The sequence below is a fragment of the Chelonoidis abingdonii genome, chromosome 2 (assembly GCF_003597395.2).
Source record: "Chelonoidis abingdonii isolate Lonesome George chromosome 2, CheloAbing_2.0, whole genome shotgun sequence".
Classification (NCBI taxonomy): domain Eukaryota; kingdom Metazoa; phylum Chordata; order Testudines; family Testudinidae; genus Chelonoidis; species Chelonoidis abingdonii.
The window spans coordinates 58,919,827-58,936,883 of NC_133770.1; the positions used below are offsets into that span (position 1 = coordinate 58,919,827).

Here is a 17,057-nt window from a genome sequence, read left to right on the forward strand (position 1 = left end):
CCAGCCCAGACCCCGCGGCGCCAGTGCTGGTCCCAGGTCCGGCCTGGCCCAGCTCGGACCCCGCGGCGCCAATGCTAGTGCTGGTCCCGACCAAGCGGCTCCAGGCAGCTCGGTAAGGAGGCAGGGAGCAGGTGTTGGAAGAGGGCAGGGGAGTTTGGGGGTCATGGGGGGGGGTGTATAGGGGTGGGGCAGTCAGAGGGCAGGGAACAGGGGGATTGAATGGTGGCAAGGGTCCTGGGGGGGCAATCAGGAAGGAGCAGGGGTTGGATTGGGTGGCGGGGGGCAGTCAGGGGCAGGGATTCCAGGGGCGGTCAGGAGACAGGGAGAAGGGGTGGTTGGATGGGGCAGGGGTCCCGGGGGGCAATCAGGAATGAGAAGAGGGGTTGGATGGGGTGGCAGAAGGTAGTTAGGGGACAGGGAAGGGGGTGGATGGGGCAGGGGTCCTGGGGGGGTGTCAAGGAATGTGAAGGGTTGGATGCGGCAGGAGTCCCCGGGGGGGGAGGGGCATGACCCCCTCGTGGGGTGAGGAAGAGGGAACCTGTTGTTAATATTTTGGCAGCTCATCACTGTCTACAAAGTACTTACATAGGGAACAGAAATTAGATAATAGAGATATATCTTTGTCTTCTAGACTGAAACTAACAAGGTGCAATGGCTGGAAGTTGAAGCTGGCAAATTCAGACTAGAACTAAGGTGCAAAGTTTTAACAATGAGGGTAATCAAACATAGGAAACAACTTGAATATGGATACCGTAGATTCTCCAATACTGCGAATTTTTAAATCAAGATTGGATGTTTTTCTAAAAGATAGGGTCTAGTTCAATCATGGCTATTGAATTTAAAGCAGGAATTAGTAAAAGGAAGTCCTATGGCCTGAGTTATGTAGGAGGTCAGATTAGATTATCACAGTGGTCTTTTCTGGGCTTAAAAACCTATGAAAAACACACTGGAGTTAAACAAAAGACTCCCATTGATTTCAATGGTCACTGGGTCAGGTCCATGTTGAAAAATCTATCATCTATTCTTATAACTTCAACATAAGTTTCTTTTTAAAAAGACCACTGGAAACAAGATATGTATTTTTTTTGCTCTTGTCTGAGAGCTAACAGAAGAAAACAGATTTACATATACATTGTATTGTAACACAAGAAGCAGTCTACCTAACCAAAGTCACAGATTCCTCAATAACTGAAGCCCCACAGATTTCAAGATGGAGTTGGATTTGGTTAATATCCTTTAAATATTAAATTTACATTAAATTTTTTACATGTAATTTACATTTACGTGTTACATTTCAGAAAGAAATTTACATCTTGTTAATGCAGCTTTGCCAAAAATTGATTTTGCATCTACCTCTTGACTATTCATTTGGGTTAACTATAACTTTTTAATATTTATAAGGTAGTTCTTCCCTTCCCTCCAAATAAGGAATGAATCAAGCCAATACAACAATCACACTTACTCTGGAAGTCGAGACAGGACTCCTGCAGAAAGAGAAGTTATGCTATCATTGATCCGCCCTGGTGCCTCATGCCTCCAAACCCAACTGACAACAAACTCCAACAGCATCAAGACAATGAAAAGCGGAGTCGCCTGAAAAGGGATTTGAGGAGAACAGTTACAACACAAATTGCAATCTGCATAAATTTCTGAACACTATAGCAAGCAGGATACTCAAAATAGCATCATATTTTAGAAGATACCACAATGACATTTTAGAATAGTCCTCCCCAAGCCTTTTCTTTTCTTTATTATTTGTATTATTGTTGTGTCTAGAGCAGTGTTTCTCAAGGTCAGGCCGCCGCTTGTTCAGGCAAAGCCCCTGGCATTCCGGGCCGGTTTGCTTACCTGCCGCGTCTGCAAGTTCGGCCGATCGCGGCTCCCACTGGCCGCAGTTCGCTGCTCCACGCCAATGGTGGCTGCGGGAAGGGCGGCCAGCATATCCCTTGGCCCATGCCGCTTCCCATAGCCTCCACTGGCTTGCAGCAGCGAACCGCCAGGGGCTTTCCTTGAACAAGCAGCAGACCGGCTTTGAGAAGCACTGGTCTAAAGGACATAAAGGGCTAAGGTGTGAAAAATCTTAACTACACTCATGGCAACAATGGATATGAACAATAAAAAAAATTAATTATACCTGGGAAAAGTTTAATAAATATATATTGATTTCATTTGTAAACAAATTTGAGTTGATTATTGCATGTCATCATGTACATATGAATATACATTGTCACAAATTTTCCAGGTGGTCTCATTCTGGATGGCATTTCTACATAGGACATGATTTCTCATTTAGTCTTTATGAATGGAGGTGGGAGGATAGCGCTGACTTTGGCTACAGGAACTTTTCCATAAATTGTTTTGTACAGCCGAAATCTTTTTTGAGGCATACCAGCAGCATCTTCAGATTACAAGTGAATGAATGGGCATTTTATGTACCATGATTCACTGCGAAAAAAATAATGACCTCAAGACACCAAACGCTGAAGAATTAAAAATTTATATTGGCATAGTTCCATTGATTTTAACTTGAATTTTAAGATAAACTTATGATTATGCTTGCTTATGTTTCTGCAGTCAATGTTTGAGTTCAAGGGTATGAAAAAAAACAGATCTGGTATCATCAGATATTTCTGCCCAGGTTAAAAGACTTAATCCTGCAAACATTTAAATGAAACAGAATATTTGCTACTGTTAAGGCAGAGTTTAATTCACAGCATCTGTTATTTATGTTTATATTGAATTCAATTTGTTTTATATTCTCCTCACATTTCCAGGTTTCAGTGCACAGCAGATTTTTGTACTGCTGTACAAAAGGTATATCTCCATTACTGATGCTGTCAGGAAGGAAACAGGAGATTTGCACAGCTGGGGAAGGGACATTTGAGGCTTTCAGCACTGGGGAGGCACAAGAGGCAGCCAGGGATTGTGGGATAAGCACAGTAGATGGGTGTCTCTGCCCAAAGGATCTGGTGTCAAATAGATAACAAGACAGACCTTTACACTTCCCTCATTAGGATACAGAATTAACCGCCAACCGAGATGAATGTAGGTGGCTTACACCACTCAGAAATATTGTTTCCTGCTGTGGGAAGTCTCAAAAAGGCAACAACACTTGGTCCCAGTTTTAATATTATCTTCCCAAATTTGAGGGAAGGATGAATTCTGTGACAAATTCCACAGCAGTGGAATATACAGATCTCGACTATGACCTGAGTTGTTGCAATGAAGTTTTTAAAGCACTATGCCCAGCAATGAGTGTTTGCAGGACTGGACTCTAAGGCCTTGGCTACACTTGCAAGTTGCAGCGCTGGTAAGGGGGTTACAGCACTGCAACTTACTCGGTGTCCACACTTACAAAGCTCAGCCAGCGCTGCAACTCCCTGTCTGCACCGCTGGCTGTACTCCTGGTCTGCTACGGGTGTAGCGAATCCAGCGCTGGTGATGCAGCACTGGTCATCAGGTGTGGACACTCACCAGCGCTGTAACTGGCCTCCAGGGTATTAGGAGGAATCCCAGCATACCTTTTCAGCCTCTCTGGTCATCGTTTCGCACTCCACTGCCCTGGGCTCAGTGACCCGCCCTTTAATGCCCCGGGAATTTTAAAAATCCCCTTCCTGTTTGCTCAGCGAGGCGTGGAATGCAATCAATCAATCAGTGACCATGCCTCCACGCCCCAAACGAGCCCCAGCATGGAGCACTCCCGAGCTGCAGGATCTCATCAGTGTTTGGGGTGAGGAAGCTGTGCAGGCACAGCTGCGCTCCAGCCGTAGAAATTATGATACCTACGGCCAGATATCAAACAGTCAATGCAATACAGGGGCTATGACCGGGGACACAGTGCAGTGCAGGGTTAAGGTAAAGGAGCTGCGGAGTGCCTACTGTAAAGCACGTGAGGGAAACCGCCGCTCAGGTGCTGCCCCCACGACCTGCGGTTTTACAAGGAGCTGGATGCGATACTTAGATGTAAACCCACTGCCAATCCGAGGATCACGATGGACAGTTCAGAGCCTGGAGAGGAGCGGGAGGGTATAGAGGAACCCGAGAGTGAGGCTACTGAGGTGTTGGAGACTCCCAGGAGTCATGCAGCCAGCAGCTATTTCCAACCAGGAAGAAGCTAGCCAGTCACAGCCGCTGGAACTTGGTAGTGAGGAACCAGCAGAGGAGCCTGTTTCCCGTAAGAAGCTTTTATTAAGGATGGAAATGTTTTGGGAGGAGGGGGGCTATGGCTGCTTGCAAGCATGCCTAGATGTGGAAATAGCCCATTGATTTGGTCTATCACGTCGCAGTAATCAGCCTCTGTAATCTCTTCAAAAGTTTCAGCCAGAGCGTGTGCAATGCGCTTCCGCAAGTTTATAGGGAGAGCCACCGTGGTCCTTGTCCCAGTCAGGCTAATGCGTCCGCGCCATTGTGCCGTGAGGGGTGGGGGGACCATTGCTACACACAGGCAAGCTGTGCAGGGACCAGGGCGGAATCCACACAGCTGTAGAAGACCCTCCCGCTCTTCCCAGGTGACCCGGAGCAGCGAGATATCGGGGAGGATAAAATTCTGTGGAAAATGCAGGGATACTGTTAAGTGTTATTTCCCTCTAGCTGCTCTTTGCTTTCCCCAATTCACAGAAACCCCAGTGATCCCAGAGTCAAGCAGCCCCCCCTTCCCAGGTGGCCAGCCACGTGTGCAAGATGGGTCCCAGGAGTACCTGCTGTGGCAGATGTGGGTGTAGGGTTCAGTGCTATTTCCCTCTAGCTGCTCTTTGCTTTCCCCAATTCACAGAAACCCCAGTGATCCCAGAGTCAAGCAGCCCCCCTTCCCAGTGAGCCGCGTTGCAAGATGGCTCCCAGGGAGTACCTGCTGTGGCAGATGTGGGGAAACTCACCCATTTGTCTCTGCAGCTGTGGCCTCTCTGTGCTATCCTCGCAATGTGTAAATGATGCTACAAATAGTCTACATAACTCCTTAAGTGTGATTAAAAACAATACAGGCTCTGTAGTAAAAGTTTATCTCTCTGTGTGTTTTTTTACAGTGACCTTGATACTGCTCCTCAGCACAGACTTCTGAAAAACTATGGAACTAAGAAAAAACCAAGGAAAAGTAAGGAGGGAGCTGGTGAAAGCAGTTATGAATCTGTATCCACAGATGATAGAAGTTGCAGGACTGGAGGGAAAATGAAAGCAGGAGAAAGGAACAGGCTACCAAGAGAAAGAAAAGGCTGCCAAGAGAAAGGAACTGCCTACCAAGAGAAGCCACAATCGGCTGCTAGCATCCTGGGAACGCCACACAGACCTCATGCAGTCAATGCTAGCCATGCAGGCAGAGCACTCCGTGCCTTCCTCCCCCATCTCAAGCTCACCCCATTGGTGCCCCACTGTTTCCTCAAAACACCCTTCTCCAGCATCCTGGTTCTTACCACCACCAGCTGCCCCAACACCATACGTTCACCTACCAGCCCTGAGAACTACGACTCTTACCCTATGCACTCAACCCCCATCACCATGCAGCATATTAAGCCTGAAGTGCAGCAGGCATTGCACAGCACTCAAGAAAGGACATATTCAAACCTCTGACTTTACTGCTCATCACCCTACCCCCCTGCCCGTTTATGTACTGTATTTTAATAAAGGATTTCTTTTGCTTTTAAAACAGTTTTTATTATTACAGAAGTGTAACATACTGTACCACAAGTGAAAAAAATAGGCACTGCAAATCATTGCAACCACTACGCTTCACTCCTGTGGAAGGCACCCAACATTACTGTTGGCTTTCAGCCTCAAATTGCTCCTTTAAGGCATCCCTAATCCTTGAAGCACTGTGCTGGGGGCCTCTCTAGTAGCCCTGCTCTCTGGCTGTGCAAATTCAGCCTCCAGGCGTGAACCTCGGAGGTCCATTCGTCACTGAAGGTTCACCCTTCCCTTCACAATATTATGGAGGGTACAGCACGCAGTTATAATCGCTGGGATGCTGCTTTCCCCCACGTTAGCTTCCCGAGAGACTTCTCCATCTCCCTTTAAACAGCCAAAAGCACACTCCACAGTCATTCTGCACCGCTCAGCCTGTAGTTGCACTGGTCCTTGTTCCTTGTCAAGCTTCCGCTATATACGGTTTCCAATGAGCCAAGGTATTAAACGGGGTAAGCGGGATCTCCAAGGATCACAACTGGGCATTTCGACTGTCCCCACTGTGATCTTCTTCGGTCTGGGAAAAAGTCCCTGCCTGCAGCTTCCTGAACACGCCACTGTCCGAAAGATGCGTTCGCATCATGCACCTTTCCAGGCCATCCTGTGTAAATGTCAGTGAACTACGCCCACGGTGATCCAACAAGCGCCTGGAGAACCATTAGAGAACTACCCCTTCCGATTCCGACCGTTACTGCAGATGCCAGGTGCCAGGGTGGTGCACAGAATAGGAATGCCGGAATGCGTCCCATCTATTGCCCCTCCACAGTGTAGGGAAAACCTATTTGTGCAAAGCCATCCAGAATGTCCTGCACATTCCCCAGAGTCACGGTTCTTCTTAGCAGGAGAGATTAATGGCCCTGCAAACTTGCAATCAACACTATTCCAATGGTCGACTTCCCAGCTCCAACTGGTTTGCGACCGATCGGTAGCTGTCCTGGAGTTGCCAGCTTTCAGACTGCAATAGCCACCCGCTTCTCCACTGACAGGGCAGCTCTCAGTCTCGGTCCTTGTTGCTGCAAGGGTTGGGGCGAGCTCAGCCCACAGTCCATGAAAGTGGCTTTTCTCATCCTAAAGTTCTGCAGCCACTGCTCGTCATCCCAGACTTGCATGACGATGTGATCCCACCACTCAGTGCTTGTTTCCCGAGCCCAAAAGGCGGCGTTCCACGGTGCTGAGCACGTCCGTTACTGCCAACACGCAAGTTAGTGTCAGGCGCGTCAGCCGAATCTATTTCATCATCTGAGCTCTCCTCACTGTCACTTTGGAGCATAAGGAATAGCTCAACTGCCAGACGTGATGTGCTGGCAACATTCATCAGCAAAGTCCTCAACAGCTCGGGCTCCATTTCTTACTGAAATCACGCGGCAGACTCACAATGGCGCCCAAACGGCTGAAAAGGGAAGCGATGCACCACGGGTCGTTGGACAGGAAGCGGAATGATCCGCACCCTCCGTCCCCTTCCCAGAACCCACAGCGCCAAAAATGGGACGAGGTGTTTCTGTGGGATAGCTGCCCACAATGCAGCACTCACAACAGCGCTGCAAATGCTGCAAATGTGGACACACTGCAGCGCTGGTCGCTGTCAGTGTGGACACACTGCAGCGCTGGCCCTACACAGCTGTACAACCACAGCTGTAACTACCAGCGCTGCAAAAATGTAAGTGCAGCCATGCCCTAAATTATTATGCGAAACCTTCTGGAAGGAATGGAGACCCAATGCCCTGAAGCCAACAGAATGCCTCAAAGATCTCCTTCCTGGAACAAAACTAAACAGATATATACAATATTGATAATTTGGGACCAATAAGCCATAAATACATAAAAATAAATGTTTTTGGTTTGAAATACAACAATCCTAGACAGTTCTCAAGAAAACCATATTCCCCCTTTTTTCCCCCCCATCATCTGCTCCAATACTAAATAGGAAACATGATTTTTTTCTGAGACATGATTAAAAATACAGCTATTTTTCTAGCAAAATTCTATATCAAACATTTCCCACCCTCTCAACCAAAGCTCAATGACAAGTTAAAAAAATGAATATGTAGACAGTAGGGACAAAAATTGGCTCATTGAAGGCCCAAGCCTTGTAAGAGATCATTGACCTTAATACTGGGAGCCAGATCTGGACCTTCCTACTACAGCATGAGACTGAGCTATGGAGCAGCAAGCGTGGCACTGCAAATTGCATAGACCCAGAGAAGGACACCAGTCTGAGGCCCTTTAAGGATGAAGGGAGAATGGTAAATAGGAAACATATGGTTATGTTGTGCATGGCTATTTGCTTTACCTGCCAACAACTATGCTGCTTAAAATATGTGACTTTTGTACACTCTTGTCACTACTGTAACTCCTTTACAACCACTGCTTTTAGAATCTATATCCCATTGTGTGATTGTGTCACACGCAGCCATCTGACAGTGCTCCCTGGTTGTCAAACAGGGAGTGCTATGTCAGACAGGCAGAGGGGGTACCATTCAGATATTCTTACCCACTTGCCAACCAAGTAGCTTGCCAGTGAAACACTTCTCTTTTATGGATCTGAGTGTCTGAATCCAAGTTAACTGCTGTTCCTCTCCCACAGACCTTGTTGTCAAAAAGCAATTTGAAGAGACCAACTAATCTAGGTTTCAAACCCTAGAAGTGCTTTCCTCCCCCTCCATTTCCAACTCCCACATTTTTGCCCACCACACCACTAGGTTTGAGATGGTGTTTGGGATTGATAAAAACTCCATTTAGCCTTAATCTGTAGCCTGAACAGCCCACTCTCAGCAGTGAGGAAGAAGCTATCTTTGTTGAGTGAGCGCTTAAATCACCAATTTCTGCAGATTGTAAAGTGTCATTTTAAAAAAGGGTCTACTCCTTCCGGATGCAAAATAATATTCTCAATATGACCCAAAAGTAAACCGATGCAATATTATTTTCACCGTGCAAACTCTCGTGATATTATTGAGAGAGTCTCACCATATTTGGTGTGTTTTTAGTCTCAGCTCCTGTAAGTTTATTACATGAAAATCCCAGCCTTCACTTAAAATGAAATATAAGTTTCTAGCTCTCATGGTAGAGCAGAAAAGCCTGAAAACATGAACTGAGTGCATTCAACAGACACACAAACCAGAACGCAAATAAAAAGAAAGCCACTTTTCAAAAAAACCCATGATTTTTCAAACCAATTTCATGATTTTTTGGGGGGGGGGGGGTGACTCATGGTTTTTGAACACTTGAGACTAGCAATACTATGTATTCCGGAGACTGGGCACAGACATTCAGTGTCTCTGCTGCTGCTCATACCTTTTCAAAGTAAGAGAAGTAGAGTGAAACTGCTGCTGCCTGCTGTGAAAGCTATGAGCAGAAGCAGAGTCAAGCTTTAGAACTGCCCATTTGTGGAATCAGAGGACCCCCACACACACACAAGAAATAAAGTCTAGGAAGATGGGTTGCGTAGCAGAGTCTACCCCATCTTCTTACACACACATTAGACAGGAAGCTTTAGAAAGGAACCACCACTCCATATTGCAACATCCCAGATACTCTGAAATGAGGGAAGAAAGGTACAGCCAATTTTCCCTTTTCCTTCTGGTAATTAAGAAGAGGGATTTCCAAATTCAGCTAGCTACAAACTGATATGGAAAAATGGATCCCTGAGTATGGTGGAGGGGCAGCGTCCAAAATGGAATCCAAACACCCCTTCTTTTGCCTGAAGTTTTGGTGAGAAACAGGCTGGCTTCTCCACAAGGCACTGCTTTAGAATTCCACTATAGCCAGAGACTGGTATTAAAGGTAGGGGTAGCTAACAGGTTTAGGCTTCATGTTCTAAAAGGAACCCAGCACTCAGTTTTGCAGTTCTCCCTCTCTACTCATCAATAGCAGAAGTAGCACTGGAGATACTCAAGTGATTTAAAAGGCGCTGCCAACTGGATGAGTCCTTCCCCCAGAAACACTTAAGTTGGTCTGATATTTTTTCCAAATCCCTGCATATAGCTTGCTCGTATTAATTAAGTACTTCATTTTGCACTCACTCTCCCAAAAATCCATTCACTTAATCGCTTGCTGTCTCATCCACGTTATATTGTCCTTTAAATTGTAAGCTCTTTAAGGAAAGGTCTTGTCATTATTATGTCCAGAATAGAAACTTTTGCCAGTATTGGTTGCAGGGTGTAATTTTTTGCAAAAAATACTGGCAAAAGCCCTAGTTTAGCTGTAGTTTTAACATCATAAAAATGCTTTTGCCAGTACAGATTATTTTGCCAGCATAAACTGTGTCCATGGGTAGGTCTATACTACCTGCTGGATCGGCAGGTAGCGTTCGATGTATCGGGGATCAATTTATTGCATCTCGTCTGGTCATGATAAATCGATCTGCTAATCGACGCCCATAGTCCACCTCGGCAGGAGGAGTAAGCGGAGTCGATGGGGGAGCCGCGGTAATTGACTCGCCGCCGTGAGAACGGCCAGGTAAGTCAAACTAACATACTTTTCTTCAGCTACGCTATTAGTTCAAAACCCCCCCCCCCGCCCCCGCTAGTGTAGCCCAGGCCTATAGTAAGAGAGTTTAATGGTAGAGCTATATGGGTAAACTTTTTCTAGAGTATTCATGGCCTACATATTTGTAATGTCTTGCACAATGGGGCCCCACTGTAATTGAGGCTCCTGGGTGCTCCTGAATTACAGATAGTAATAATAAAATAATAAAGAATCCATCCCTAGCATCTAGTACACAGGGCCAGCGCTTCCATTTAGGCGGCCTAGGCAATCGCCTAGGGCGCCAGGATTATTGGTGGGCAGCATTTTGCCGGAGGGGTGGCAGGCAGCTCCGGTGGAGCTGCCACAGTCGTGCCTGCGGAGGATCCGCTGGTCCGTGGCTTCAGTGGAGCTCCCGCAGGCACCACTGCGGATGGTCGGCTTCTCCCGCGGCTCCGGTGGACCTCCCGCAGGCACCACTGCGGCAGCTCCACCGGAGCCGCGGGACCAGGGCACTGGGCGGCGAAATTGCCATGAGCGTAGGGCGCTAAAACCCCTAGCATCAGTCCTGCTAGTACAGCAAGTCTTTGACTGATTCTAGGGGTGGAACAGAGCATCTGAAAGTTAACCAAAGCTGGGGTGTGCATGGCACAAAGTCTGAGCTGACTCTCCCAAAACTTCTTTTTCTGCTTCATTTTAACTACCATTATTTTAAATGAAAATAGTCACATTCTTTCTTCTTTGTCCCAGTCAGGTGGCAAGTTCTTCAAGGCAGAGTTTTCTATCTGCATATTCTGGGAAGCAGGGTACAGTACTATCTCGAGCTCCTTAAGGGAAAATAATATATTCCCCTTTTATTAAAGCTATCCATTTCAATTCTTCACCCATTATATCCAGCAGATTGTCAACCCTTGTGATGTTATAAACAGTCTCACAATATTTGAGGTTTCTCTTAAAACCTCAGCTGCTAGCACCGAGAGATAGCATGGAAATCTCAGCTTTCGTTTACAATAAAAGTTCCTAGTCCCCATGGTTGCAGAAAGCTTGAAAACAAGAAGCTAGTGCACCCTAAAGGCTCAGGAACTAGAAGGCAAATAAAAAGGTAGCAATTTTAAAATCTCAGGATTTTTACAGCAAACTCATTGGGGGAAGGGAGGTAGACTCATTTCGGACAGCTTGAGGTTGGTAATACTGAGGTGCAGGTGAAAGCCGGGCAGAGAGGGACAAGCAGAGAAAAGAGTGAAGGGCTGTAAAGGACAGCTGGTGTGTGGGAGGCAGACACAGGCAAAGGAACACAGAGAGAGAGACATGGCAGGAGAGGCCGGGGGCCCAGAGACAGGGACAGGCATGGGGGTGTAAAGGGCACAGAGATGGGGGAGGTGAGGCCAGGCAGTGGGGCCAGGGACAGGCCCGGGGGTGCACAGGGCACAGAGAGAAGGCCAGGCAGGGGGTGTAAGGGGCACAGGGACAGGCAGGGGGGTGCAAGGGGCACAGAGGCAGAGAAGTGAGGGCCAGGCAGGGAGACGACAGACAGAACGAAATCTCCTGTCCCTAGCCCAGCTCCCCGCCATGCTCTCACCTTATTCACATAATCGGGCACCTCCTCAAGGCTGGCGAAGGAGCTTTCATTGGGCTGCAGGACGTAGAACATCACGCGGACCTGCTGGGACACCGAGAGGCCTCCCTGCGGAGCTGCGGGGCCGTCCATGGCTCCGGCTGCCGCGACTGCCTGCCCCGCCACAGGGAGGGGAGAAAATCCCAGGGCGAAAAAGTTCGTCTGCGGGGAAGAGGCGGAAGCCAACCCGCTAAGCAAGTGAACACCGCAGCCCGCTCCCTTCCCCCTCCGCTTGAGCCCGAGCCTGCGGTTCCCTCAGCCCTTCCCTTTCCTTCAGGCCAGCACACAGCCGGCGGCCTGCCCTGGGGAGCACGCAGGGCACGTTCCCCAAGAGCTCGGATATAAAAGAGAAGAGACAAGGCAAAGTTTAGTTTCTCCGATTTCTCCTGCCGCTTGTGTTTGTTGTTTATTTTAGCCCCTCCTTTTAATGACAAGCCTTTAATTGCTCAGTTTAGTGTTTAGCTGCAGCTTTTTTCTGTCGTTGCAAGTTTGGGGCACATTTTATAAGCTACACTAAGCCACTTCCCTTCCTCTGGCTTCTGGATATCAGCAGAGAGCTCAACACAACACAGCTAACAACAATGAGCCTCCAGGGCCACTCGTTTCTCAAAAAGTCATTGACAGTACAGGTCCACTTCTCCCGTGTCTACATTTTTGAGCTTTCGGCTACTTTTAAAGAAAATAAATCACACTATTATGCAGGGGGTTGATCTGCTTATAGAGTGGACAACATATCTGGAAAATCAAAAAATGTCAATGAATTTTTTTTACTATCTCTCATCTCTGGACATATTTTGCTTTTCTGTTTCTGAGCTTGGCTGTATTTACCAGACACACCCTTACTTTTTGATGTTTCATTTTTGCTTTTGAAGTGTGAGGAAGGTTTATCACAGCCCCACCTGAGGAAACTCAGGCAAAACATGTAAGTCACTAAGGAGGATTAGAAGGTCTAGTCATTATGTTGTCATTTAGAAAGGCATTCATTAAAATCAGGAAAATATCAGGAAGTAGTAAAACCAGTTATGGGCTAGAATAAAGCAGCACAGCTGCTGCTGACATTTCAAATCCACCCAGGGCCCATTTACCTGTAGCCCATTTACCTGTAGCCCATTTACTGTAATGGTGCCTGCCAGGGTCATCGTGGACAGCGTGGGAAAGTATCCTTCCACAGAGGAAAGAATACATCTGCCATCCCTAGAAACCCTTGGGAGAGAACAGCACCATGCCTCCATGAAAGTTTCATTGAGATCTCTCAGGAGGATTCAAGGGACAACCCTGTATACATAAATAAACTTCTCCGCACCCACTCCCTGATCCCCTGCCTAACTCTCGTGAGGAACAATAACAACTCTACCTCTTTGTTGTACCAATATCTCTTCTAGAATGAGTAACTTAATGAAAAGTCGATACATGTGTCCTGTTACGTTGAGGTCGGGCACCATCTGTACATTTAAACAGAGTAGCGCGAAATGCATTCACACACTTTACTGAAGGCTCCTTCCCCTGCATCAGGCTTACCCAAGCTCAGCTACAGGGCTGGCTGGACTGGGATGGAATCTCAAACAGATCCTGGCTTGCAGCACAGCTGGAACCCCAAATTGTAAGTCCCCATCCTCCTCCTCTTCACTGTTCACAGCAGAGTCCTCGGGCTTCTCAGAGTGAACTGCAGGGTGTTGGTGTGGTCTTTACCAAGTATGGCCTGCATCTCCTAGTAAAAGTGGCAGGACTGTGACTCAGCACCAGATCAACTATTTGTCCCCTTGGCATTCTGATTTGCCTGCCGCATTTCCTTCACTTTCACGCAGCACTGCTGCTGATCCCTTCACCTGCATTGCCCATGCAATCTGCTGGTAGTAGTCCATGTTTCTATGACTGCGTGGTCTGCACAGCCTCTTCTACCCACAGGCTCAGAAGATCCAATACTTTCAGTCTACTCCAGGCAGGAATGTGTCAGGAGTGTGTAGGTGGCACTGTCAGTTGGGCATGGGCGGTGAGTATCGTAGGCAAGGGGAGGCTCTGCCTTCTCAAACAGCCTAGCATTGCCCCTTCCATGCTCCACCCCCAGACCAAGCCCCATTCTGTGGTTCCCAGCACTCTGCCTTGGCTGGCCCAGGCGTACTGGGGCTAACTGCCCTGCCTCCCTCAGGAACTCAGGGCTAGGGGCAGTACAGCCACACCGCCTGGCGCTCTGGGCCTGGCTGCACAACTGGGAGCACCAGGACTGGGGCTGGGGGGAGGGTGCTCTGGGCTCCTGCGGGGGAGAGGGGTAGATGGGGAGAGGTAGAGTAGGGTGACCAGATAGCAAGTGTGAAAAATCAGGACAGCGGGTGCGGGGTAATAGGAGCCTATGTAAGAAAAAGCCCCAAATATTGGGTGTGTCACTATAAAATCGGGACATCTGGTCACGCCAAGGGAGGGGGGGGCAGGAGGGGCAGGGGCCTGGACACAAGGAGAGGGGCTGAGGGCCAGCCTCCCCCAACAGTCGGGTCACTGGCTGCCCAACCGCACGGTTTCATGCAACGAGAGAGCTGCTAGGTGTTCACCAAGTGGGCAAATGGAAAAAGCCATTTCAAAAATATGCAGGGTTTTTAAAGGACTGGATGGCTTCTGGTCTCCATGACTCGTGGGCAGTGGAGTTCACAATTATGACCAGAGCGGTCCATGTCAGGCATTCTGGGACAGCTGCTGGAGGACTGTTAGGGTCAGCATAAGTCACACAGTGTCTACACTAACACTGTGTCAACCACAGTAGGTTGACCAGAGCTCACTACCATTCAGGGAGGTGGTTTTACTGCATTGCTATAACGGGGCATTTTCATTGGCAGGAGACAAATTTGAGTATGGACACATGCACAACTAAGTTGATATAAGATGGCTTACAGTGACCTAACTTTGTATTGTAGATCAGGCCTAAGGGAAAGAATTATGACTAGACTCTCCCTCTGTGGCAAAGGAGACACATTGTGTTTTATAACCCACTTGTGACTAAGAATTCACTCCTTGAGGATGGGCAGGTGGTGGTACCACTATAGCCACCATCTTCCTCTGGTGGGAGGACAGAACATTTTCGTTCTATCTGGAGTTCCCTATACTCCAGTAGTGGTCATGGAGTAGCTCTGGTGGACTCCAATGGACAAGGAAATGAAGGAAGATTCCATTCTCCAGATCATCATGGAGAATCTCTAGGTAAGGCCTGGGCTATGGGCAAGCACTGCTCTGTGAATGTAGTTGAATGCTCATTGCTTAAGATTCAAAACCTTGGAGCAAGGGTTTCCAGTGATTTACTCATAACAGAGAGGAATGGGGGGGAGGGGAATTTAATAATATTGCTATGGGAGAGGGCCTAACTCTCTTCCCAAACGATGAGTAAAGCTCACGTCAAATAGTGGCTCTACAAAAAACTAAAATAGGAAACTAGATGTTTTCTATCCTTATGTTACCATCAAAAACATAGAAGTATGTTGTGTCTAAAGACTGGGATTCTATTGTTGACTAATAGATCATTCCAGGAACCAAGGTGACTAAAGCTTTTGGTCTACTTAGAAGAAATTAGGGAACTGGCCCAAGATTATCTGTAGGCAGATCATATTTTTATTTTCTCTGAAGAACTTTGTTCCACCCACTCTATGAACAGAGCAGGCCCAGCCAGTTCCTGATTGGGTCTCTTTACAGTACTGCACCAGCACTGAATAATAAACTCTTAAAGGGAATTCAGACTGGTGGAAAGTAGGTTGGACACTACAGTGTGCCTTGGACCGAATTGTATCCAGCCCTGATCTGGGGCTAGTTTGCTTTACTTATTTAATGCTATTCTTGAATATGGAAACAAGCTTTAAATCAGTGACTGATGAATAGTGGAGGGAAAAGATTTTTTACCCATTGTTATTCCAGCTATTCAATACATAGTTTTAAAGTGTTATATAGCATGACATTTGTTATTGGCCAGGTATTGCAAAATAATTTAGAATCTCCCTTTGCCAATGAAAAGCTCCATTTTGGTCAGCACCTGTTAGTTACTATTATTATTACAGCACTGGCACCTGGAGATTGGGAATATGCTTGATATTCGTCAGTCATCTTTGAGCCAAGTGGCCAGTAATGCATCGGATTTTTTTGCAAATCCAAGGTCTAGTTCTATCTCTTTGTTCTGCCTGTGACTAGTTAGCATAGAATGATGTTCAGGTACGACTTTTCATAGGTTATCAATTCAATGAGACATTATTTGCATGGTAAGTTGTACAAGTGTTGCTAAAGTGTTGAAAAAAAAAAAAGATAGGACCACTTCGGTGTCTGTCAGGATTTGGTATGCCCTATCCAGAATAGAAGATATTTGGGGTTGTCTTCACTGTGCCCATTTATCATTACTGTCCATTCCTGATCCGTGGCAAGTTGCTACATAGCGTGATGCTATGTCTGCCAGTTCTGTCCTTTCACTGAGGGTCAGACACAGTTTTTCCTCATTGATCTTTGATTACATATTTTACAATTTTTGATTGTTTGGGAAGTCTCTCTCATACTTCTTGTGTTTGGGACCTTGGTGTAGAAAGTGTGTATCTGTCTCAGTTTCTCCTGTATTTTGATGACGGCACAGTCTCTCCTTTCTGTCTGAGGGACTTACTGGCTGCCGCTTCCCGCAGCTCCCATTGGCCCAGAGCAGCGATCCACGGCCAGTGGGAGCAGCGATCAGCCGGACCTGCGGACAGGGCAAGGAAACACACCGGTCCGGCCCGCCAAGGGCTTTCCCTACACAAGCAGCAACCTCTGTTTGAGAAACCCTGGTTTAGACTAAGATTAAGTCAAAAGCTTTTTTAAAGTCCATGAAGCAGGTAAATATTTCCCCTTTTTTTTACTTCTGACACTTTCGTGGTTCATGGTTCATTTCTCCAGGTGGAAACTAGTTTGGCTTTCATTCATTATATTGTGGTTGATGAGATACTGTGTTAGTCTTTTGTTGAGGATGCTGCAGAGGTTTGTTGATGTTGCTGCTAAAACAGATAACTCTGTAGTAGTTTCAGTTGAGAACATCTCCACTTTTTTATATTGGGATAGTCCATCTGATTATGTCTCAAGGAAATGTCCAGACTGAGAAGTTGGGTTAACCGCAGAGTTGGTTGAAATTTTTTTAACAGAATTAGGCTTCTGTCAGAAAATGCTGGTTCTACAGAATCAAACAGTTTCATAAGACTGTGTCAATGCCATAGAAACTTTTAATGGAAGTCTGGCCGGTGTTGTGCAGAGGCCTGTACTCTAAATTGTCCAAGGTAACAAAAGTCCAGCTTGGCCTGTTACATAAAATTGCTTATAAATG

General features: G+C 47.0%; 1 protein-coding gene across 1 annotated transcript in view; it reads right to left on the minus strand.

Annotated features, from left to right (window-relative positions):
- AGMO (alkylglycerol monooxygenase) overlaps window positions 1–12,216 on the minus strand; it is a 302,821-nt gene extending 290,605 nt beyond the window's left edge. Inside the window, exons 1-2 of the mRNA XM_032784099.2 lie at window positions 11,714–12,216; window positions 1,463–1,593 (exon numbers count right to left, since the gene is read on the minus strand). Of these exons, the coding sequence (XP_032639990.1) occupies window positions 1,463–1,593; window positions 11,714–11,842 (260 nt within the window). The 5' untranslated portion in view covers window positions 11,843–12,216. The remainder of the gene's footprint in view (window positions 1–1,462; window positions 1,594–11,713) is intronic.
- Between the last annotated feature and the right edge of the window lie 4,841 nt (window positions 12,217–17,057).